Consider the following 25,865-nt stretch of genomic DNA (forward strand, 5'->3'; position numbering starts at 1 on the left):
GGAAGCAGCTGGCCCCTGCCAGATGCCGAGCTGGGAAAAGTTCTCCCAAAGCTACTGGAGATGCAGTGACAGAGCTGGGGACTGCAGTGGGGAGGGGGGGGGGGGTGTCAGCAACATTCCAGCAACTGCAAGGCTGCTTGGAGGAGTTCCACTGCTTTCAGGCACGAGAGATGGTGCTGGCACTGCATGGCACCCAGGCCAACACTGCAAAGGTGGAAACTGCAATGGAAAGCCTAGGGCCAGAGTCCAAGGCATGACCGAGTCACTGAAGACCATGGCTGTAGGCTTCAAGAACATGGCCCTCAGAGGACAATTGCAGAGGGGCTCCAGAGCTTGGTCCAGATGCAGAGGTCCATTGCTGAAGGCTCTCACACCATGGTGCAGACAATGCTGGACCTCCAGGACTGGCAGTGCCAGGTTGTGCAGGAGCTTCTGGTGTTCATTCTAGCTGCCCCTCCATTCCATGGAATGTCCCAGGGGCCCACTATCAAATCACGTCGAAAGGACATTGGTCCCAACTGTGTTCAGGTACTACAGGTATGGCTAGAACAGGTCCCATCTTTCACAGAACTGGTCCCAAAAATCAAAAGTTCTTCCCTCCTGAATATCTAGCCTGCAATGCATTTCTGTTCTCCCATTTCTATATTCATCAGCCTGTGGCAGTAGGAGTAATCCAGAGATTACTATCTTTGAAATAAAAGCAGGTCATGCAACATCTGTGGAGAAAAACAGAGTTAATGTTACGGATCGAGATCTGCTTTAAACAGAACTGAAGATAGAAATGTAATAGGTTTTGAGCCAGTGGAAAGGGAAGGAGGCATGAAGAACAAAAGAGAAAGTCTGTGATGGGTGGAGAATTAGAGAAACTAAATGGCAAATGATTCCTGCAGCAAAATCCAAAGTGAGTGGTAGAGGGTACAGTAAAGAAAACAAAAGATGAAGCCCAAATGAGACGTGGATGGCTACACACGTCATTTGAATGCAACATAAAGGGATAAAGGAAGAAACAAGATGAGTCAGATCATCAAAGAAAATACAAGAATAGTTGGAGGCAGAGATTATGATCTAAAATTGTCGAAATCAATGTTGATTCCAGAAGTGCTGAGCCAAAAGGTGAAGTGCTGTTCCTCAAACTGGTGTTGAATTTCATTGGAACACTACAACAGGCCAAGGACAAAGTTCAGTGTGGGAACAAGGTGCAGAATTAAAATTACAAACAATACTAAGCTCGGAGTCCACTTTACAACCACTCTACTTGACTTCTCAAACAGTCAGCCACTAAATTTGTTCTCCAGGACTTTAGAAAAACTTTCATTCTCAGCTGAATCCTGGAATCATAGAATCCCTATAGTGTAGGAGGCGGCCATTCGGCCCATCAAGCCTATACCGACAATAATCCCACCCAGGCCCAATTCCTCGTTACCCCACGTACTTACCCTGCAAATCCCCCGGCGCACAGAGTCAATTTATCATGGCCAATTCACCTAAGGCACATATCTTTGGAGTGTGTTAGGAAACCTACGCAGACACGGGGAGAATGGGCAAACTCCACACAGACAGTGACCCAAGCTGGGAATTGAACCCGGATCCTTGGCGCTGTAAGGCAGCAGTGCTACCACACCACCCTGGAAAGTGTTTGGCTCCTGGAAGAATACAGGCAAAATTAAAGGAATTACTAAGGGGACACAGAGAAAAACTATTTCTTCTCAAAAAGACAGTCCAAAATAAGTGTGCATAACCTTAAAGTTGGACAAGGCCATTCAGGGGTGATGTCAGGGAAGCATCATTCAAACAAAAAGTAGTGCAAATCTGGAGCTCTCCCTCAAAAAGATGGTGAGGGTAGGGGTCAACAGATAGTACTCTTGCCTTATTGTGAAACAAAGGGTTATAGAATCAAGTTGGGTACATGGCATTCAAATACAGATCAGCAACGATCCAAAAGAATGCCAGAACAGACTGAAGTGGCTGAATGGCATACTCCCGTTTCTACCACAGCAGCCCACTTGTTACATTTATGTTAAGAGCGAGAATAACATCTTGTAGAGTTGGAGAGTTGATGCTAACAGAATGCACAAACAAGAAAATGCTTTCAACTCCATAGCACTGACATTCCACTACCTTGACTATACCAGCAAGTCAGTCAAAACTGTAACACTGAAATGCAGTGCAGTACAGAATTTTCACATCAAAGCAGAGAATTATATTTAAAAATTGTGTCCACTAGTTATATAGAACATAGAACAGTACAGCACAGAACAGGCCCTTCGGCCCACGATGTTGTGCCGAGCTTTGTCTGAAACCCAGATCAAGCTATTTCCTCCCTATCATCCCGAAGTACTCCATGTGCCTATCCAATAGATAGATAGATAGATAGATACCCTACAGTGCAGAAAGAGGCCCTTCGGCCCATCGAGTCTGCACCGACCACAATCCCACCCAGGCCCTATCCCCATATCCCTACATATTTTACCCACTAATCCCTCTAACCTACACATCTCAGGACTCTAAGGGGTAATTTTAGCATGGCCAATCAACCTAACCCGCACATCTTTTGACTGTGGGAGGAAACCGGAGCACCCGGAGGAAACCCACGCAGACACGAGGAGAATGTGCAAACTCCACACATAGTTCTTAAATGTTCCTAAAGTTTCTGACTCCACTATCCCTGCAGGCAGTCCATTCCACACCCCAACCACTCTCTGAGTAAAAAACCTACCTCGGACATCCTTCCTATATCTCCCACCATGAACCCTATAGTTATGCCCCCTAGTTACCGCTCCATTCACCCGAGGAAATAGTCTTTGAACGTTCACTCTATCTATCCCCCCCATCATCTTATAAACCTCTATCAAGTCTCCTCTCAACCTCCTCCGCTCCAAAGAGAAAAGCCCAAGTTCCCTCAACTTTTCCTCATAAGACCTACCCTCCAAACCAGGCAGCATCCTGGTAAATCTCCTTTGCGCTCTTTCCAGTGTCTCCACATCCTTCTTGTAGTGAGGTGACCAGAACTGCACACAATAGTCCAAATGTGGTCTCACCAAGGTCCTGTACAGTTGCAGCATAACCCCACGGCTTTCAAACTCAAACCCCCTGTTAATGAACGCCAACATACTATAGACCTTCTTCACGGCTCTATCCACTTGAGTGGCAACCTTCAGAGATCTATGGATATGAACCCCAAGATCTCTCTGTTCCTCCACATTCTTCAGAACCCTACCTTTGACCCTGTAATCCACATTTAAATTTGTCCTACCAAAATGAATCACCTCGCATTTGTCAGGGTTAAACTCCATTTGCCATTTTTCAGCCCAGCTCTGCATCCCATCTATATCTCTTTGCAGCCTACAACAGCCCTCCACTTCATCCACTACTCCACCAATCTTGGTGTCATCAGCAAATTTACTGATCCACCCTTCAGCCCCCTCCTCCAAGTCATTTATAAAAATTACAAAGAGCAGAGGACCAAGCACTGATCCCTGTGGCACTCCGCTGGTAACTGGTTTCCAGTGGTCCCAGAAAGCACTGGTCTTTCACTATATGATAATATATTGCATTTATTTAGTGTCTTTGAGCAGCCTTACAATGTTTTATTGCATTAAAGGAAAATTATAAAACAAAATTTGACACCGCTGCCCGTAGGGCGATATTAGGCCAGTGATCAAAAACCAGATCCAAAAGCTGGGTTTTAAGGAACATACTGAAAAAATGAAAAGAGAGGTAGAGAAGCAGAGGCATTTTTGGGGTAGGATTGGGGGTTGGCGAGATGAATTCAAGAGCTAAGGCCTAGGCAGAAGACATGGCCACCAACAGTGAAACAATTAAAATCAAGGATGCTCAAGAGGTTAGAAATAGAGCAAAGCAGATATATTGGAGGAGATTGAGAGAGATAATGAAGGAGTGAGATAATGGAGAGTGTTGAGCACAATGATGAGAATTTTAAAATCAAGACTATGCTTGGCTAGGTTAACTAGCAGAAGGGTGATGGATTTGATGCAAGAACATGAAAAGCAGAATTTTGATAACCTCAAGTTCATGGGATGTACATGGTTTGCACTCAAGCAATGCAGGTATTTGGTAGTTCCTAAATAAATTACCATGACATTTCATGTTAAGTATTCAGAGAGCAATGATGGTATGTAATTAATTATTTTTGTGTAAATTGTATTTACTGACAAGTCTTACCGTTTTCCCCGAGGGTAGTGACGCACATATTCACCAACATCATGTGCAGCAACTGCCAACACTTGAGGATCATCAGAGACTTCCAAAAGCCTGGTCAGAATCCTTTGCAGGAGAAATAAAAAATGCAAAGCAATGAGATTAGCACATATTTGTTGTGCGTTAATTTCAGCACATTGCAATCAGCAATAATTGATTTTAAATTCTTCTAAAGTCAATCCCAATTTATTTTAATGCATTAATTTTTTTCTAAATAAATTCCTGGCATTTAAAATTGGTAACAATAGGTGATAAAAAAATGTTAACTAAGGTAATCCGGCAAAGCAGCAAAAGCAGAAAATGCTGGAAAATCTCAGCATCTGAGGGGAGAGAACAGATCTAATATTTCGAGTTTCGACGACCTTTCGTCAGAGCTGAAAGAAAAGCTACTGGATAACATCTTGAAAACTTTATCAGAGCACTAAAGGATTAGCATCTGCTTTACATTCTTCATGCTTATGCACAACTCAAGTGTTCTTAATCTGCTGTTCTCAATGAATAATCTAATAGACAAGTGAAATTAATTTGATTTTCTGTCCTTTTATTACATTTTCAATAATAGAATACAAACTGATGACAAAAACCACTTTAAATGACATTTTAAATACCACTGGGATCTACCAATTTGGAGTACAGAACAGAGATCTGTCAGTCAATGACTCCCCCAGCTATGGCTGGCCTTTGCAGCTGATCCACCACCCCAACACAGAGCGATTGATTGTCCACCCAGCCACACCCGCACCCTGCATGGACTGGTAGATCACCAGTTGCAGAGGTTGCAGCCCTCTCTCCTACCCACCCCACTCATGGTTGCAGAGCGCAGTGTTTCCCTCCACCTAATCGTGGTTGCAGAGCGTGCAGCATCCCCCCCCCCCACCCCTGATTCACCAGCCCTCTCCCAGGTGACCCCACACCCTTGACACTGACCAATGCTAGTGTGCCTGGCTGGCACTGCCCAAGGAGCACCCCCTTCTACCCCTGACCTCCCAAGGGGGGGGGGGGGGGGGGGGGTCCTCAATTGCCTCCAGTCTCACTGTTAAGGTCATCATGATAAGTCCCCATTGATGGGGACCATACATGATCCTTGCCAGTGAAGACCTATACCAATTAGGCCGGAGAGGCAAGTGAGCCCGGATGTGTGTGTCCCAAGCTCACTTGCAATATTTTTTCGGGCGTGAGGCTGAGTTTGCTGGATATCTGGTGCCGGTAAGGTCATGAAAGGTGAGAAATAGGGCATGAATCCAACTTCACGGCTATCATCGCGATGTTTTCAGATCGTCTGCACATTGGTTGGCGGGGTGAGATGGTAAGATCGCCCCCTCAATGTATTTGAATGGAACAAAATTGAAATGACACTTACTTTAGCAGTTCATAATTTTTTTCATTCAACCTTGCAGCATTTTCTCGCCAGAATTTTTCAGATTTGTGAACAGGGCTCCACTCTAAGCGTCCTGACTTCAGTTCTGAACTATATTCATCAAAAGAACTGGAAATGGGTGATAACAGAGGAAGAATCAAAAAATCAGTGTAATATGTACATAAAACACTACAAGCACAAAATTGTCAAACAAAAATTTACACGTATAGAATATATAGTGCGAACAGAGCATTTGACCCAATCAGCCCATGTTGCTCCTCCATTGTGGGTTCAGCAATCAGCTCTGCCATGATAGACAGACTTTGTGATGTCTAAAGCTTCCTCTACGTGTCCTCCCCAGAGCACAGCTCAAGATAGTGTTCTACCCATTTCTGCAACTATTTATTGCAGTTCATAATGACTTCCCTCGTCTTTGTTTTCAACTGAGCCATTTTCTCTGCTGATGGGACTTTGGTAAAGTTGTAACCAGAGGTCACTGACACACTGCCTAGTGACCTTGGTCTTTACTTTGAGTAGCTTACAAGATTCAAAACATTATTGTTCAGATCTCTCTGGTACCGGAGATGATGTCCATGAGCCTCAAAAATACCTTCAAAGGTGGAGTCCAATTATATGCAGAGTATAAAAGTAAACCATCAGTCTGGGGATGGGTGTTCACCATTTTGAAATGTCACTGGCAGCTAATGCAAAGTGTGCGCATGTGTCTTAAATTCCCAGACATCTTTGCAGCACAGCCCATATTGGCTGCTTGATTCTTTGTGCCAAAATATAAGGTATCGGTAAAGAAAACATGCATTGTGGGGTGAACAATTGAAGCCGACAACTATTGAGAGCATAGCATGCCGTGGCTGAAGTGGGGGGGATTTGTCAACTTATATCCAAGTACATGCAAAAAAAAAAGCGATTTTGGGAGACTGAAGGTCGTCTTCTTACAGAGTAGAGATATACTGAAATTTACAATAATTAACAAATATGACCACTTTACTTCAATGACAGGTTCTATCACAGTGATGTTAGCTTCCATTCAGTTAGCATTTTCCTGCTCTTAATACATGGAAAGCAAAAGTGCGGTATTGTAGATAGCGTCTCTAAATATGCTCAATTTCACTTCTGCACTCTGCTGGGTATGCCAGAGGTCACCTCTTTAATAGAGTCGAGGAACTGCTGTCTTTTAATCTGGATAGGCAGTAGCTGACATTGATACAAAGTAGAAATGCCGTCAATGTATCAAAAATTTTAATGATATCCAGTCAGATTGGATGAGCAGAAATTTCTTCTACTTAATTATTAGGCAGATTGAAACCACTGTCAAGGTGACTTCCTAGCCACCAATGTATCTCTTTCGCTGGCAAAGCTGAACCAAACTCCTTGCAACCAGTGTGTCATTATTTAGCTCCAAGATGAGCTTCCAAATCACACATCCGCACCCTTATAAGACCACCTATTTTTGTGACAGCACCAACCATATCCTTGCCTCTGCTCATTTGCTGCTGGAACCCTCACCCATGCCTTTGTTACTTCCATACCTGTCTATTCAATGTTCTCCTGATTAGATGACTGAGTGGGAGACTAAAGTTCTGTTTTCTGTGTCCTTACTTACACAAGTCCATTTTATCTGTGTTCACTGGGCTACACTAGGTTTTAATTTTTAACTTTTTCTGGGTAACGACCACTGTAAGACAGTCAGAATCATCTGAGGCTTGAGACTTAAATTGCAGTATTGGATGTTTCCCGTTGCAGGACAATTGCCGTGCAGTCCTTATATGGGGTCATCGAGGAGAGATCCAAGTGCTTTTTTGGGGTACCCCACAGGCATAATGCCCCAGGAAACAAGTTATGGGCCACATCTCTGACTACGCTCCAGTTCCACAACCCTCAGATATCCACATTCATCTCATTCTGGCCTGTTGGACTTCTCCAAATTTAGTTGCATCATAAGTAGTGGCAATGCCTTTAGCTGTAAAAGCCCAAGCTTTGGAATCCTTCCCTAACCCTCCCCAGTTCGCTACCACTCTTTCCTCAATTAATATACGCTTTAAAATCTAGCTATTTGACCAAGCTTTTGGTTAGCTGCTGTATCTTATGTAGCTCTGTCAAATTTTGTTTTACATTACTGCAGCATTGAGATTTTTATTATATTAATGGTGCTACATAAATACAAGCTGTTGTAGAGAATTATTTCATGGTAACAATCTTACATTGATGGCTTCTAGTTTTACTCTTCCCTGTTGTGGAAAACACTGTTGTCTACTCAATCAAAATGTTTCAAAATTTAAAATTTCTATTAAGTCAGCATCAGCCTTCTCTTTTCCAAGAGAAAGATGCCTGTGCATCTTTTTCTGAGAGATATAGCCTCACATTTCTGGTATGCAACCAAGGTTCGATACAAGTTATTCTCTACTCTGCAATTCTATCCCGATAGAAATAAATCTTAGTGCTTGTTTTGCTTTTTTACAGCCTTATTAACCTGCATTTGTATAAAGGAAGGTGCAACTGTGGCAATTGTAATAAAAGGAATTCACACGCACAACTCAAAATCTGTAAATGCATCCTCTGAAGAAGTTCTCTTCCTGTGAATGTTTATAACTTTGTATTTAACTTGCTTAGCATCAGTAACTAAGTTGGGATAGTTTTTTTCTGCCAGTTTTAACATTCAAACAAGATCAACCAAAAATTGAGCAAATATTGAACAAAGATGGTTGTGGCTGCTACAGACTGGGTTTCACTACATTATGGGTCTCCATCCAGAATTATATCTCACTTCCCTTAAAATTTGGAACATAATTGCATTTTAGAACTTGCTGGAGCCAATATTCATATAATATGCAACAGAGGAATTCTTATTCCTGGAACATAAAGTAATGGGAAAAGGAAAAAGGTGTGGTATGCATTATTCAAACTTAGAATTTAATATAATATTTTTGAAATAGTGTTTTTATCCTGTACATATTCAGATTTAATAAAATTATTTGGGTGAAAATAGGGCTTTTAGTCAGTTTTCACTAAATCTGAGTAATTTAAAAACACAATTTATTTCATACAGAAACGGTGAACATTCTGAATTTAGTTCTAAATACAGGTCTACACATTGAAGATTTGGCTCCTTATTAAGGCTTTAATATAACCTCAATTAAGGCCACAATCAAAAAGTCTTTTAAAGCTTGGAAAGCAATTGGGTAGCATAATGTATTGCAGCTTTGAACTGGAACTTCAATTATAGAATATCACGTTGATAGTATTAAGTCTCCACTGTGAGGGTGAAATGGTCCTCTGTCGAATTAGTTAGGACAATTTTATTTCAGCTCTATATAGGCCAAAAGCACAAAGCTGTTCATAATCTACCTCAATATTGTTGAAGACAAACAATATTACAAAGACAACCAGAGTAGAAAATGGAAATAGCATACTAGTGCAAGAGAGGCCACACTTTTAGAGATGCTGTGCTAGAACAATATCTAGAACTCTAACATAATTGCTTATCTGGCAGTAACTGAAGCAAAACCAAGTTTCAAAAAAAGTATGTATTCCCCAGCATCAATATAGTCGCCACCTTAAATGCAAGGAAAAATTGAAATGATCAATTTTGGAAAGTATAACATTTTTAATATTTCAAAGGATTTAAGTTGGAAAGCTTTTAAACCGTTTCCATGTCAAAGGGTGGCATGGAGAATAGCACTGCTGCCTCATAGTGCCTGGGACCTGGGTTTGGTTACTACCATGAGTGACTTTATGGAGTCTGCACGTTCTGTGTGTTTGTGTAGGTTTTCCAAAGATATGCAGGTTAGGTTGATTGGCTGTGCAGGTCGCTGTGTCAGATTTATCCATGCATTGTGGCCACCTTGTATACAATTGTGGTGGGCTAGCAGCTTGGAACTTAGCTGTTTGCTTTGCTAATAAGCCCTCAAGAATTTTTTTCTCCGAAAATCTGAATTTTGTAGATGAGCTGGGAGGAAAAACTGAGAAGATACACAAGATACTTAGGAGGGATAAGGGAGCCTTTACAGGAGTCCTTCTTGAGACAGCCACAGAATGTTCCAGCAGAAAGGAGATTAGGCCTGTCGGGACCATACTGGCTTTCTTCAAAAGCAACTCAGTACCACCACCCCCAGTCCTACAGTCCCCAAGATACTGCTCCAATGCCTCCACCACACTCTCAGGCAGTGCATTTCTGTTCACTATGGAATCGAGCTTCTCTTCACATTATTGCTTATTCTTTTGCTGACCACCATAAATCAGGGTCTGCTATTCCCGACCCTTTCACCAATGGGAACAGTTTCTCTCTATCCACCCTGTTTAGACCCATGATTGAGTACTTCTATCAAATCTCCTCTCAATCTTATCTCTGCCTAGAACAGCTCCAGCTTCTCCAATCAATCCATGCAGCTCAAAGCCCTCATCCTTAGAATCATTCGCAAACATATTTTTGCATTTTAAAATCTTCACATCCTTCCTAAAGTTGAATGCCCAGAATTGGGCAGAATACTCCGGCTGAGATCTGACCAAGGTTTAATAAAGATTCATCATAACTTCCTTGGTTATGTACTCTACACCTCTATTTATAAAGCCCAAAATTCTCATGCTGAACTTATAAGGAAAGGCAGTACTTAAAATGGAGAGATGCTACATTTCTTAATTTAACAGCTTCTCCATTTAGTGACTTAGTAATAACAGCCCCTGGTAATGACAAGTTGAATAGTTAAGTAGGGATAACATTTGCATAAACATTCAAAGAAGTATTTAAATATATCAGCTACAATGAAGACACACAACAAATAATAATAATTACTTGACTGTCTGATTCAACCATTTTTAGGAACAACTATTTTATCAGATCTTGGTCACAGATAAATACAAAGAACGATCATAACTAACCTAAGATCTTGGACACTTTCACCAAGCTTTTCCAAGAGGAATTTGATGTCATCAGCAATATCTTCATCATCATATTTCTGCTGTTCAAGGTTCTCCAACTGTTTAAGGACTTTGCACTGAATCATTGCAAGTGCATATTCCTGATGGGTTTCTCTTTCTGCAGATTTTTCCAGAAGATTCTGATAAAGTAAAAGTATTCAATATTTTACTCATATTTAAAAGGTTTCAGAAGTACAAGCTGAACATAAAAAGGGATAAATGCAAGAAATCTCAATTAAAATACGATTGTACTGTACCCATGTGAACATGTAACATTAAAACGTATTTGATTAAAGCCTGTTTAATCTATAGTTAAGCATCAAACCCCAAATTCACTTCATCTCAAATTACATTTTTCCCCCTAGCTACAATTTGGCTACCTTCACCTTATCACAGCCTTTCTACTGCTGAAATCCTTATCCATGGTTTTGTTACTCCAGTGCTTCTCTGGAGGAACAGTGGCTAGCACTGCTGCCTCAGCGCCAGGGACTCAGGTTCGATTCTTGGCTTGGGTCACTGTTTGTGTGGAGTTTGCACATTCTCCCCGTGTCTGCATGGGTTTCCTCCGGGTGCTCCGATTTCCTCCCACATTCTGAAAGATGTGCTGGATAAGTGCATTGACCTGAACAGGTGCCAGAATGTGACGACTAGGGGAATTTCACAGTAACTTCATTGCAGTGTTAATGTAAGCCTTACTTGTGACTAATAAATAAACTTTATCTTTTCTTGATCATTATCCTTTGCTTATCGTCCAAAAACGAGAATATATCCAAAAAAAAATTAAATACATTCTGTTTTGTACTAAACCTAATATATATACAGCATCATAAATCCTTGCTCTACCTTCAATGATCAATAGTATTGTTCCACTCTCTTTATAATCTTTTCTAAACCTACATATCCTTCTTCATTCTTTTGTCTTCCAGCTATCTGCACTGGTTTGGTATTGCATTCTTCTCAAATGGGAAGATGGCTGGATTCAGCAAACTCTTAAAATAAAAATAAAATAAGCTAATAAGAATTATTGCAGCTTTCCTGATATCAGAACTAAAATGTACTTTGTCTCACACTACACTCCTTCATTTTATTGACTTAGATAATCTAAAAACATGTTCAAGATTTACTTCTCCAAAAGTATAACATCCAGTTTACTTCTGTAAACCTCCCCTCTCAGTTCTTCCATTTGAAAGCTCAACTATTCATTTACCCGATCATCCCTGTTATCTTCATTAAACAACATTTGCCATTGTGCTGTTCTTTCACAGGTTTAGTCCAACTCTTTGCTTAATCCACCTCTGACCCACCTGACTTACCCATGCAATATCTGGTTTCATTAGAAACAAAAAATGCTGTAAATAAACAAGTCAGTCAACATCAGTAAAAGAGGAAGATACAATAACACTTGTGTGTGTTCAGTCATACTTCAGAAGTTTGTGTGCTACCAGTTCATATCAGTACTTACCTTGCAAGCAACTAGTTCTAACGACATCTAACCACCCTGCTCCCATATTTCAACATATTTACCTTCAATATACTATCATATCTAATCTACACTTTGTTTCTTCTTCAGCCACTAACTCAGATGAATTCCAAAGCTGCACAATTGTGTGAAGGTGTTTCTCCTGCTTTCTTTTCTATTTTTTTTTTAATCTTGCATTATAACGCCATAACTTCTGAATAGTGTGCTTCAATCAACCCCATACTTTCTTTATATCATTTAGACAACAGATTGTTGATAATCCGTGTTTCTTTAAAAATCCATTAAGTATAAGGTGCTTTGATTTCTTTGTAAACTAAAGTCTCTCAAATTTCATTGCTCACTCATAACAGGGAGCGTGATTATTTCCATTTTTTAAACCAATACGTATCACTTGCCAACATTGATTTCCATCCATTTAATGAATTAATTGTATCACATATTTTAGTACCATCTGTAAATTCCATCATCATCCTCAGTCATGTACAATCCAACTCATTTTTATATACAATGAACAGAAGAGGCCATCTCATCAGTTGGAAGCCAATACCCATTTCACTCATTCTAAAAAAAACTGATCTTAATTCTACAATTTTTACTTCTCCAATCATTTTCATAGAATCACTACAGCGCAGAGGGGGGCCATTTGGCCATCGAGCCCCTACCGACAACAATTCCACCCAGGCCCTATCCCCATAACCCCACGTCTTCAACTTGCTAATCTCCCTAACACTAAGGCAATTGAGTATGGACAATCAACTTAACCCACATACCTTTGAACTGTGGGAGGAAATCGGAGCACCCGGAGGAAACCCATGCACAGAGGGGAAGAATGTGCAAACTCCACACAAACAGTTACCAGAGGCCGGAATTGAACCCGGGTCCCTGGTGCTGTGAGGCAGCAGTGCTAACTATATTATCTTGGAAGGAGAAGGACAAAAGGAAGATGAGAAATGGGAAAAAAAGACAAGGGCATCAAATATATTTTTGACTGGGGACAAGAATGCCCAGCACCAACATTGCCTCAGGAGCATCATCACTGACAAAGTTGTCTGAATCGTGAAGAACGTATCTGTTAGGTTACGCTTGCTGCAGGTGGTGAGAGATAAACATACTTGAACTTGCCCTCAACAATCTGACTGTTGCAGATATATCTGTCCATGGCAGCATTGGTAGCAATGACCACTAACACAGGCCTCTTAGATACCAAGTCCCATCTTCACATTGAGGATGCTATCCATAATGTTGTGTGGAACCACCACTTTGCTAAACGGAATTCAGAAGAGATCTAGCAGCTTGAAACTGGGCATCCATGAGGCACGGTGGGCCATCAGCCATAACAGCAGAATTGTTTTTAACCATTCAGTAATCATATGGCCCAACATTTTCCTCACATTACCATCACAGCAGGAATAAAAACTGGTTCAATTCGGGCCAACATGCCAGGATCATACCCAATAATGAAGCACCAATTTATATATGTGGCTTACTGTGGTATGCATCAAAGCAGCCAAGATGATCAAAAGTTTGGATATCCCTCAGAATCCCTACAGTGCAGAAGGAAGTCATTCAGCCCATCGAGCATGCACTGACTCTCCAAAAGAGCATCTTACCCAGGCGCACCCCCTGCCTTATCCCCATAATCCCTCTGCATTTACCATGACTAATCCATATAGCCTACATATTTATGGATTCTAAGGGGCAATTTAGCATGGCCAATCCACCTAATCTGCACATCTTTAAACTGTGGACACACAGATATAGAGAGAATGTGCAAACTCCATAGAGTCACCCAAGGCTGGAATCGAACCCGGGTCCCTGACGCTAAGAGGCAGCAGTGCTAACGACTATTGACACCATGCCGCCAAACTCATTTTCCATTAAAGGCCTACCATATGGGAAATGTTGTGTTACTGAAATATAAAAGCAATTTAAAGTTAGAACAAAAATAAAAGGAACTGAAGTAGACCACGCAGTTCCTTGAGCCTGCTCTACTGTTAAAAATAATTTTAACATCACTTCCAGTTTTCTGCCCCCGATTCATATCCCTTGATTATCTAAGTGCTCAATAATCTACTGAACTCAGTTTTGAATATATTCGACCGAGTAGAGAATTCCAAAGCTTCAACCCTCCTTGAGTGAAGAAGTTTTTAATTGCAAATGGCCAAACTCTTACCCTGAGACTATGACCCTTAGTTTTAGACTCTCCTGCCAGGAATAAACAGCCTCTCTGCATCTACTGTTGTCAAGCTGCAAGAATTGTATATATATTTTAATCAGATCACTTCTCATTCATCTGAGAACATAGACCTATTTTACTCAAATGCTCCTCACAATTCAGCTATCTTCTCTGAGGAATCAACAGATGTTGCAAACCCTCGGGGCAAGTTTTTCCTTCCTTGGGCAAGACAGCCATAAACTGCACATGGTTCTCCAATGCAGTCTCACCAATGCCCCATCAACCATATCAAAACTCCTTCATGCTATTGCTATATAAAACACTAACACATCATTTGCTTTCCCAATTGTTTACTGATTATAGTATGCAATTATATGTAATGCTACATGTAAAGGATATTTTGCTGATTAGCCAATGACTGGAGTCCAAATACAAAGAATCCCAACAGTGCAGAAGGAGGCTATTTGGCCCATCGAGCCTGCATCGACAACAATCCCACCCAGGCTTTATCCCCATAACCCCACAAATTTACCCTTGGCACCAAGGGTCCATTTATCATGACCAATCAATCAATCTAACCTGCACATCTCTGGAGTGTGTGGGAGGAAACCCATGCAAACATGGAGAGAACGTGCAAACTCACCAGTCACCCGAGGCCGGAATTGAACCCGGGTCCCTGGCACTATTAGGCAGCAGTACTAACCACAATATATCTGCACATTTAGTTTTCTAAATAATACATCATTGCATAATAAATAGTGAAGTGCAGAATCTGTCCCCTACTTTTATTAGCAAATTAAAATACTACATAAGAAATAATGATGTACAGTTGCTTAAAAGGAGTTTTGTCTAGATTGGTAGCTGCTCATAAATCCTAAAACCATGTGGGGACAGGCCCAGTTATGAAGGTTCACAGAAACTACTGAAAATAACTGGCTTTTTAAAAAATGCTGCCTTTAGGCAAAGATTGCTCTGTTGTCATCGTTATTGCTTAGAGTCAAACATGATACAAAAGAGTGCAAATAGGACAATACATATGGCTTGAGAGATATTTTTGTGAAAATGTGTCCAAAGCAAAGTTCCATACATCAACACATTGCCTACGTTGTGAATTCATTGGATAACATGTAGAAGTATTACATTGCAAATGATGCTAAGGTACAGCCATTTTTAAACTGGCCACTTAAGGCAAGGAATTCTAATTGCTGCAAGTGAAAAGGCAGCTTGGATCACAGAATTTTTTGTTTTAATTTGTTTTTCAGATGCAAGAGTTGCAGGCAAGACCAGCATTTGTTGCCTATCCCTCGGTGCCCTTGAGAAGCCGATCGAGTGTTGCATTCTTGAACTGTGCAGTCCATGTAGTACAACCCACCAACAGTGAAGGAAAAGCGATATGGTTCCAAGTCCAGATGTTGTGCGGCTCGAGGGGAACTTGCAGGTGGTGATATTCCCATTGGTCTGCTGCTCTTGCCCTTTTCTATGTTATATAAATTGAGGGTGACGGTGTGGCTGAAGGAGCCTTGATTTGTTCCTGCAATGCATCATGTAGATGGGGAACAAAGAAATGGCTGACCAACTAAATATATACTTTGGCTCTGTCTTCACATAGGATGACAAAATGTACCAGAAATAATGGGGAACACAGGGTTTAGTAAGAGGAGGAACTGAAGGAAATCAGTATTAACAGGGAAATGGCGTTGGTGAAATTGATGGGATTGAGGGCTGATAAATCCTCAGGGCACTTAAGGAAATGGCCCTAGAGATAGCGGGTGCATTGGTGGTCATCTTCCAAGATTCTATGAACTCGAACAGTTCCAACAGATTGGAGAGTAGTTAATGGAACCCCACTATTTACAAAGAGAGGTAAAGAGAAAACAGGGAATTATAGACCAGCCTGACATTGGTAGTGGGGAAAATGCTAGAGTCCATTATAAAAGATTTAATAGCAGAGCACTTCAAAAACAATGGCAGGATTGGACAGAGTCAGCATGGATTTACAAAGAGAAATCATTCCTGACAAATCTACTGGAATTCTTTGAGGATGTAACTAGTAGAGTTGATGAGGGGGAGTTGTGGATGTGGTTTATTCAGAAAGCTCACGACAAAGATCTAATAAGATCAGTGCGAGAACCCCAGCTATTCACAATGTATATTAATGATTTAGATGTAATAAATAATAATAAAATGTAATATCTCCAAATCCGCAATGATACAAAGCTTTGACAAAGGGTCACCTGGACTCGAAATGTCAGCTCTTTTCTCTCCTTACAGATGCTGCCAGACCTGTTGAGATTTTCCAGCATTTTCTCTTTTGCTTCAGTATGATTTGGCCAAGCTGAGTGAGTGGGCAAATGCATGGCAGATGCAGTGTAATCTGGATAAGTGAAAGGTTATCCACTTTGGTAGCAAAAAAATGGAAGACATCTTATCTGAATAGCTATAGATTGAGAGAAGGGAATGTGCAACAAGATGTGGATGCCCTTCTACACCAAATCACTGAAAGTTTGCAAATACAGGAAGCTGTAAAGAAGGAAAATGGTAAGTTGGCCTTCAAAGCGAGAGGATTTAAGTGCAGTAGCAGGGATGTCTATGCAGGACTTTGGCGAAACCACACCTGGAATAGTGTGCGCAGTTTTGGTCTATTTATTGGAGGAAGGGTGTTCTTGCTATAGAGTGAATACAGCAAAGGATTACAAGACTGGTTCCTGGGATGATGGCAATGACGTATGAGGAGAGATCGAATCAATTGGGATTATATTCGCTGGAGTTTAGAAGGATGTGGGGTGGTCTCATTGAAATCTATAGAATTCCATCAGGACTAGACAGGGTAGATGCAGGGAGAATATTCCCAATGGCAGGGGAATTGAATCCAGAACCAGGGTTCACAGTCTAAGGATAGAGGACAAACCATTTAGAACCGAGATAAGAAAAAACTTCTTCACCCAGAGAGCGGTGAGTCTGTGGAATACTCTGCCATGGAAAGCAGTTGAGGCCAAACCATTGCATGTTTCGAAGAAGAGGTTAGATATACTTCTTGAGGCTAAAAGGATCAAAGGATGTGGGGGGAAAGCAGGAACAGTTGTTAAGAATTGGGGAAAATCAAGATTAAAAAATGAAGTAAAATAGGGAGTCGGTTAGAGGCAGACGGCTGGAGAAATGGTATGCAAATTAGTCTAACAGCAGAAAACTAGTGTTTTACAATTGTGACTAGAGAAAACAATGGGGCCAAAGGAACGATAACTTCAAAGTGGAGAGATAAAGAAATTAACACGTACCTGCCAGAAGCCGACTCCAGTGGGGGATAAAATCAAAAGGGAAATAATCTGTATTCCCAACATTCCAGCTAGAGAGCCATCACAAGCTACTGGGATCAAGACACTCTGTCAACCACACATTCATTCTCTCGAATCAGTGATCCACTGTCATTTGTCATGGGTTGTTATACTTCTCCTGGTTATTAATGAAAGGCATTTTCTCCAAACTGTTGCTTCTTAATAAACTATGTTAAAATTACTTACTTGACAGCTTAGCTTGGATATCTGTGGTCCCCAAACCCAAAATCTTACTATGTTGAGAAAATTGATAAATGCGCTAGGTGGACCAATTACTTTCTCCTGCACAAAATGATATAATTAGCATTATTACCCCTCCCTCAGAGTAGGTGCACTACATATAATTTATGTTTGTTAGCAAAATAAACAGTTAACATTAGTTAACCAAAGTGGCTTCCAAATGTGAGTTGGGGACAATGGACAAGGGCGAAGTACAAGACTTTATTGATGGAAATGTGATTTTGTTATCTTCCTCACTCATATCCTCCACAATTTACACTTTTAATAAATTACCAGTATGGAAAAGAAATAGAACTGTTTCAGGCACCAGTTTGTTTTAAGATGACAGTCTGTGCAAAGGACAAACAGAAACACCTCACTTCTGGAAAACTTTCAAAACTCATGAGACTAGCAGAACAAAATTCCCCTGACAGTTACTCATCTGCTCTGCCGTGATGAAGATGTTCCACAATTCTGTTAGGAGGGCATCACTTAATGATAAAAGTTGCCTAAGATGTATATTATGTTAAGTGCACTATCAAGATGACTCTTGCATACTTACCCTGAATGTTGCCAGAATGATTCTTGTAACTTTTTCCTTCACAGATTCTTGAAGAATATCTGATAAGGCTGGAACAATGTTCAATCTGCGTAAATATTCACACAGTTGTGGACTGAAGGCCAGTAGCCAGAAGGAGAAGATCATTTGATACTGCAGCTGGAAGCCACATTTATTGGTTATAACAGCTATGATGCTGTAGGGGGGAGGGGAAGGGGTTAGAAAAAAAAGCTTTTAAAACGTCTTAGTTTCAATCAAAAAATATAACAATCCATTCAAAATAGCTTAAAAATCCATAGCATTGTACCTTCCACTGTAATATTATGAACTAGAATCAGAACAATTAAGATTTTGAAAGCAGAAACACAGAAGTTTGTTTGAACAGTCAGTATGTTCAACTGCAAATGTTACAGAAATAACTGAAATCAAAATATTTCATCCACATTGAGAGATCAGAAGTTTACAATAACTAGTCTTTAGTCTATCCATGTCCTGTACTACTTTTTGTATTAACATGCAGGAGAAATCCTAGCAAACCTACTTTAAACAATTTTATTCTCGTCTTTGATCAATTTTTTTTTCTGAAAAGGAAATGCATAACCCCCGGCAAAGGGAATGCAATATAATTTCTCAAAAATATTATAAATCAGAACATGTGCCATTGGTGATCAATCTACAAAAACATGACATTTTTAAAGATTTTTCTAGATGATTTGTTCAAGAAAGATTTTCTCAAAAATGGAATAGGATTCTTCTCTGTATACATGCAATAATCAAACTTCAAAAAAATGGGACTTCCCAAAAGGCTAATGATATGTGAGAAATTAATTACTCCCACACTCGGTCACTTTTTTGGAGAGTTGGGAGTTTTGTGCCAGGACTTGGGAGGGTGGGACCTAAACACACCAGTGAACCTGGTTCCAGATCGCTCAGACGCCGTTTCGCTAGGGCTCAATCTCTCAGTGCACTGGGAGACACCACCAAACGTCCCCCCCCCCCCCCCCACCCCCATGGACATCGGGACTCCCACCCCACCTCATAAGACTGAAATATAACCTCCCTATTTTTGTAATCAATTTCCCTCGCAATAAGCGACAAACATTGTATTAGTTTTTCTAATTACTTGCTGTACCTATACCAGCCTTTTGTAATTCATGTACTAGGATCCCTAGATCCCTCTGCATTCTCTCGTGATTTAGATAAGCTTCTTTTTTATTCTTCCTGACAAAATGGACAATTTCACATTTGCCCACATTATCTGGCAAATGGAGTATTTTTGCCCATTCACTTAACCCATGGCCTTTTGTAGCCTCCTTATGTCCGCTTCATAATTTACTTTCCTACCTATCTTTGTGTCATCAGCAAATTTAGCAACCATTCCTTCAGTCCCTTCATCCAAGTTATTAATATAAATTGCGAAAGGTTGAGGCCTCAACCCTGATCTCTGTGGCACACCACTCGTCACATCCTGCCAGCTCAGGGGGCTAGACAGCTGGTTCAATTCCCGTACCAGCTGAGGATCCTGTCCTTGGATTTTTTTTCTTTGTCACTGGAATGTCTATTCTGCGTATTCTCAAATATCCCTATAAAAGTCTGCTTAAGCATATTTTCCAGTTTGCTACAGCTGGATCTGCTTTCATACCCTCATAATTGCCTTTATTCAAGTTTGAAGTACTAGTCTTGGACAAACTCTTCCCTCCCTCAAACTGAACGTAAAATTCAATCATAATATGATTGCTATTACCCGAGGTGCACACAATACCAAATCTGCCCTCTGGTTAATTCCAGAACATATTGTTCTAAGGAGCTATCCTGAAAACATTCTATGAACTCTTCACCTTCCCCACCTTTTCCCATCTGATTTTTCCAAACTACATGAAAATTAAAATCCCCCATGGTTATTACAGCACCTCTGTGACAAGCTCCCATTTTTTCTTCTTTTATAGTCTGCCTCACCGTGTGATTACAATTAGGGGTTGTGTACACCAGTCCCACAAGTGACATCTTGCCTTTATCGTTTCTCATCTCAGCCCAAACTACTTTAACATCCTGGTTTCCTGGATTTAAGTCATCCCTCTTTAATGTGCTAATACTTTCATTAAATAATTAATTAAATTAATTCACCTGTTCTCAACTTGCTGCCCTTACAAAATGTCACATACCTTTCAACATTCAGCTCACAATCTATGCCATCCTATAGCCATGTCTCTGTGATAGCTATCAGATCATACTTATACATTTCTATTTGTGCCATCAGTTCATCGGTTTTGTTTCAAATGCTTTGTGCTGTCAGATACAAAATGTTAAGTTTTGGCCCTTTATTATTTCTAGATTTACTCAGATTTGCAGTCTGTCCCTTCCTGTCAGTCTGTTCATTTCCCATATTAGTGCTCATCTCTTTTGCCTCGTCTCTACTCTACCACATCTTCCCAAATTTGATCCCTTGCTCCCACTATTTAGTTTAGAACTCTCTCTACTTCCCTAGTTACGTGGCTCGCTAGAACATCAGCCCAGGCATGGTTCAGGTGATTGTGATGATTTTATACGTTGTCAATGATAAAAGTAATCAAAAATGGGATCAATTCAGGGCAAGCCAACATTTGTAAAATACAAAACAGCACAATGGCTAAATTGGCCAGCCAATTATTGCTATTTCAAACTCACTGTCATCTCTTCTTCATCTAAACTTGCCAGCTGATTTGGCATTAACAACAGCATGCTTTATGATTCTGGTTATTTTTCCAAGAACATTTAGGCCACTATGTATTATAAATAATAAATAATAAAATAACTTTTTGAATATTTGTACTTTGCCATTTTTTTTCTAAATTGTTACCTTGTTTCCCAAAAATAGATCATGGGCAGGATTTTCTGGTTGCCCCAAGAACGGAAATTCCCACCTGAGATTAAACAGACCTTTAAATGGTCCGCCAATTTTTTTTGTCCCACCCACTATAATTCCCAAGGTGGGTGGGGTGGGAACGTTCCACCCTATATAACTTTAAAAGGATTTTAAAAAGACAGCTGTTTACTTGTAACGGAGGAGTGTTTGTAATTTTCTTGGCTAGATGAAGATGATGACAAGCAGATAATCTTTGAAAGAATTATAAAATGAAATGAGGGCCACCACAAAAGAAAGCAAATATAATAAAATGGTCATGAAAGCAAAATGCTGAAGATATTTAAAAAGGTCCAGCAGCATCTGTTGAGGGAGAAACATTTTAACATTTTAAGTTCAAGTTCAATTACTTGCATCAAAACTGTAACCATTTCTTTTTTTTTTGTTTATTTTTCAATTCAATCAAATTAAGTCCAATTCAGAGTCTCAACAAGTTGAGACATTCCCGATCCAAGCTGACAAGACAGGGCTCTCACCTCTTGTCTTGGACTTGATCTACATGATCCAAGCTGATTGGAGTAGGCATAGCTCCTCCTCAAAGGCTTGATATCATTTGCATCTCAGCTAAAAGGTCAAGATGCCGCTTTTTAAAATTGCTTCAAATGAAGCTAAAATGTAAACTAATGACTTCAGCCAAGCATGGCACGTCGATACTTCACTTGATCTTAGCCATAACCATTTCTTATGCAAGGTCACAACCTAAAAGAGTGGGTGGAATTCTACGTAGAGGCCAGGGCCCTACATGCCAGCTTTAAAGTCACGGGTGAGCTCACCTCCTGAGTGTCTGGGAGGCCCCGAGCTGATTGAACAGCCATCGATGGGACTTCCACCTCCATCTGGAAAGGGAATTCCCACTTCTGACAGCTGCAGGCTGACAGCTCTTTAGTCCCAGCAGTGCCACAATTGCCGTTGGAGCTGGACAATCAGGTAAGTAGATTTTGTTGGAGCCAGACCGGCAGGTCTTGGCGAGGAGGTTGGGGCCCAGCTTCAGGAGGGTAGGTGATACTGTGGGGGTGCCAGAATTGGACAGAAGGTAAAATACCAATGGCAACAACTTACAATGAACATGACACCCAGCCATGCCACCCAAATTTTCTTTAACTGTTTCTCTCTCTGCAGATGCTACCAGGTTTGCTGAGCATTGCCAACGTTTTCTGTTTTAGTTGCAGATTTCTATCATCTGCAGTGTTTTACTTCTGTATAACTGTCAGTTGAGTATGAATGCATTTGCTTCCAGTGATCAAGTAATTAGCTGCAATACATTTCCTCAAAAACACTAATCACGGAATATGTAAAACCCATCATACAGACTATATGACCAATTTGCACAGAATAAATTAGTGTACTTAGAAATTCTTACCAGTTCACCCCATCAGCTTCTACCCAGGCAAAACGATATTCATTGATTCTCAGCATTAGCTGCAGACAACCTGCCACACACTGAACATATTGGGAGCTCTGAAATTAAAAGAAAATTATAAGTAATCAAAATAACATTGCTCAGACCTTGCCTTGAATTGAAATTAGCATTGCAGATCATCTTTCTTTAAATTGCAAAATCATTTCTTTATTGTTGGCTAAAAGTCATGTACCTTGATAGACAGAAGAAAAAATGATCCGAGCCAACAAAAGAACGCAGTTTTTAAAAAAAATTATATTTCCTTGGCATTTTCCAATATTCATGTGATTCAAGAACCCAAAAAAATAGAACACTGAAATCTTTGCTAGGCACGTCAAGTATTAATGATGTATGTTAAAGCATCTCTGTCACAAATTGAGTTTACACTAGATGTTCCCTTAATTTCAAAATCACCATCCCAAAAGAGAACTCAATGCTTGCTACAATCAAGAGTAAAAATTAGGCAATAAAAAGTAAATGATAGCCATTTCTGTTCTAATGAAAGGTCCTGGTCCTGAAACATCGACTCTTTCCTCTTTCTACAGAGGTGGCCTGATCTGAGTATTTTCTGTTTTTGTTTCAGATTGCCAGCATCCACTGTATTTCATTTTTATTTTAGTGTTTATTCAGTGCTCTTTCACTTCCAGGAATGCCCACTTTGAGAATTTTGGCTCTCCTCTCCAACAGGATTCCCATATGTTTCTTTAACCTTGTGCACCTGCATTGCTTTCACTTCCATTCTTATGTTTGATCAGGTTGCTACCAAAACTCACGTTCAGAGTCACATCTCCTTCCTCTCGCACTGACAATTTCTAAAAAAAACAGATCAATGACCTTTCATGCATCAATTTGTATGAAGTACTAGATTCTGTGATTTCATCTGTGCATCAGTCTTTGGGACAGTAAATTAATAAGCAATCAGACAAGGCTAACTGTAAACCAACATACTGGATTATTTTACTGGAAACACAACAGTAAACATAATAAGATTTATCTGTTGCCTATTGCCTTTAGCAATTGTAAGAATAAAGAACAATTTTTTAAAAATGTCCGCTTTCACTTGATCATTCAGTATCGTTGAAATGACTGGAACCAAAGAGAGAGAGAATTCTCTGCCTTTTTCACAGTTTCAAATCCAAGTACTGATAAGTTGTTTTTTAAAAAAAGAGGACATGGCAATTAAAACTTTGAGCTCTATTCCTCCACCAGAACTGTTGAGAACTGGTTCATTAAGTTGTCAGACTACCAGGTTGAATCAGAAAACTCTTCAGTTCAGCTACATCTTCTCTGTGTGCCATGAATGAAATCAATATAACACTATACATGAAAAAAACCCCACAAAATACTGGACATGCACAAATCAGTCTGTATCCACAAAGTGGAAGGACAGATGATGATCGTTTGGATGTATTATTCTCCATGGCCTGTGAAAAAAAATTAGAATGCCTAGACCTATACTTTGGTTTAAACAATATTGCGATGTTAAAAAGAATACGGCGTTGTCAAAGGTAGACTTTGAACGGCATCCTTCTCTGTTTGCTTCAGTCTTTTGTATTTCAACAATCCCAAACCTTCCGGGAGCTGTCAAACAACACTATTGAAAACACTCCTCTCCCGACCACAAAGCAGATCAACTGGTCACTTAATTTTCTGCCGTGAACAAAACAGTTGTCACATTTACCATTTAACAGTAACTGCGGTTCAAATAAATTCAGAGCGTGCAAAGCATTTTGAGGCAGCATAAGGCACTAAATAAATGCAAGCCTTCCTTCAAGACCTCTGAAGAAGGACAAGGCATTGTGCTACATGAACATTACATTTGTGCAAGTTTACAACCAATTTATATCCTGCTACTTATCTATATATCAATATCATCCACTTTTTGCACTATTCTCCTCCCAAGAGGAGAGCCATAAAGGACTGCATTCCACATTATATAAGGAAGACAGGACAAGAGTTGGTTGAATACAGGTAAGTGGCACACAGTTCCAGGGATGATGTTAACTACTGAAATTCACACTTGCTAGGTCACCAAAGTAGGAATTTTCCAAGTCATAAATGGCCTGAGCGTCCCTCAGGTGTTGACTTCACCTGAATGATTATGTTTAGCCTTGTAAGTTTGAAAATACCTTTTAGAGCACCGGTTACCTCATGGGTGGATGAGTCCTAAATCACAACACCAACTGTTGGTATCACCACCTTCAAATGAGTAAGTTACAGAAAACAAAAATTTGCACTTCACATTTGGACAAAAAGATTCCATGGTACATACCTAGGATGTGCACAAGGGCAGCAGCTGGGCACATTTGTCAATGGATTCTCTTTAAAGGTCAGTGTCATAAGGACTTGATGAAAAATAGTGGGATAAGCTTCCCACTATCTACTCAAACTGAAGCTCTTCCAAACTGGTTTCCTAAATTGCACAGTCCTGTACATCTATTAGGCCATGTTCATAGAAATCATAGAAACCCTACAGTACAGAAAGAGGCCATTCGGCCCATCGAGTCTGCACCGACCACAATCCCACCCAGGCCCTACCCCCATATGCCTACTTATTTACCCACTAATCCCTCTAACCTACGCATCTGAGGACACTAAGGGCAATTTTTAGCATGGCCAATCAACCTAACCCGCACATCTTTGGACTGTGGGAGGAAACCGGAGCACCCGGAGGAAACCCACGCAGACACGAGGAGAATGTGCAAACTCCACACAGACAGTGACCCAAGCCGGGAATCGAACCCAGGTCCCTGGAGCTGTGGAGCAGCAGTGCTAACCACTGTGCTACCGTACCGTGTTCACTGGCTTACACTGGCTCCAGGTTGTGCAATGTCTCAAATTTGATTTCTCAGGCTTGTGTTCAAACTCCTGCAAGGCTCTGCTCTCCCCATCTCTGCAACCTCTTCCAGCCACACACCCCTTAAAGATCAGTGCATTCCTTCAATTCTGGTCACATGCATCTCTGATTTCCATCATTCTATTTCAACTACCTAGTCGGAAGTTCTGGAAGTCCCTTGCTAAACCTCTTTGCCATTCGAAGACGATCCTGAAAATGAGTCCGTTTGACCGAACGTTTAGTCAACTGCTCTATCTCTCCATGGCTTGGTGTCAATTTATCTATTTGATAACCCTCCTGAAGTGTCTCGAGACAGTTTATCATCTTAAAAGGCATGAAAAAATGCACGCTATTGTTGTTTTCACCTGTATGCAGACAGAGGGGAATTCTTCCAACTCACCTACTGCGGCCAAAAGAGAAAACGCTGGAAGATCTCAGCAGGTCTGGCAGCATTTGTA

General features: G+C 40.5%; 1 protein-coding gene across 5 annotated transcripts in view; it reads right to left on the reverse strand.

The window, feature by feature from the left end:
• Nucleotides 1–25,865, reverse strand: part of atp6v1h (ATPase H+ transporting V1 subunit H) — an 87,910-nt gene that overhangs the window by 17,297 nt on the left and 44,748 nt on the right. For all 5 annotated transcript variants that reach the window (XM_078216165.1, XM_078216162.1, XM_078216166.1 and 2 more), the window contains 5 exons: nt 22,533–22,630; nt 18,277–18,469; nt 10,469–10,647; nt 5,579–5,704; nt 4,183–4,284 (listed from right to left, as the gene is read on the reverse strand). In XM_078216165.1, the coding sequence (XP_078072291.1) occupies nt 4,183–4,284; nt 5,579–5,704; nt 10,469–10,647; nt 18,277–18,469; nt 22,533–22,630 (698 nt within the window). The remainder of the gene's footprint in view (nt 1–4,182; nt 4,285–5,578; nt 5,705–10,468; nt 10,648–18,276; nt 18,470–22,532; nt 22,631–25,865) is intronic.

Source organism: Mustelus asterias, chromosome 7 (assembly GCF_964213995.1).
Source record: "Mustelus asterias chromosome 7, sMusAst1.hap1.1, whole genome shotgun sequence".
Taxonomy (NCBI): Eukaryota; Metazoa; Chordata; class Chondrichthyes; order Carcharhiniformes; family Triakidae; genus Mustelus; species Mustelus asterias.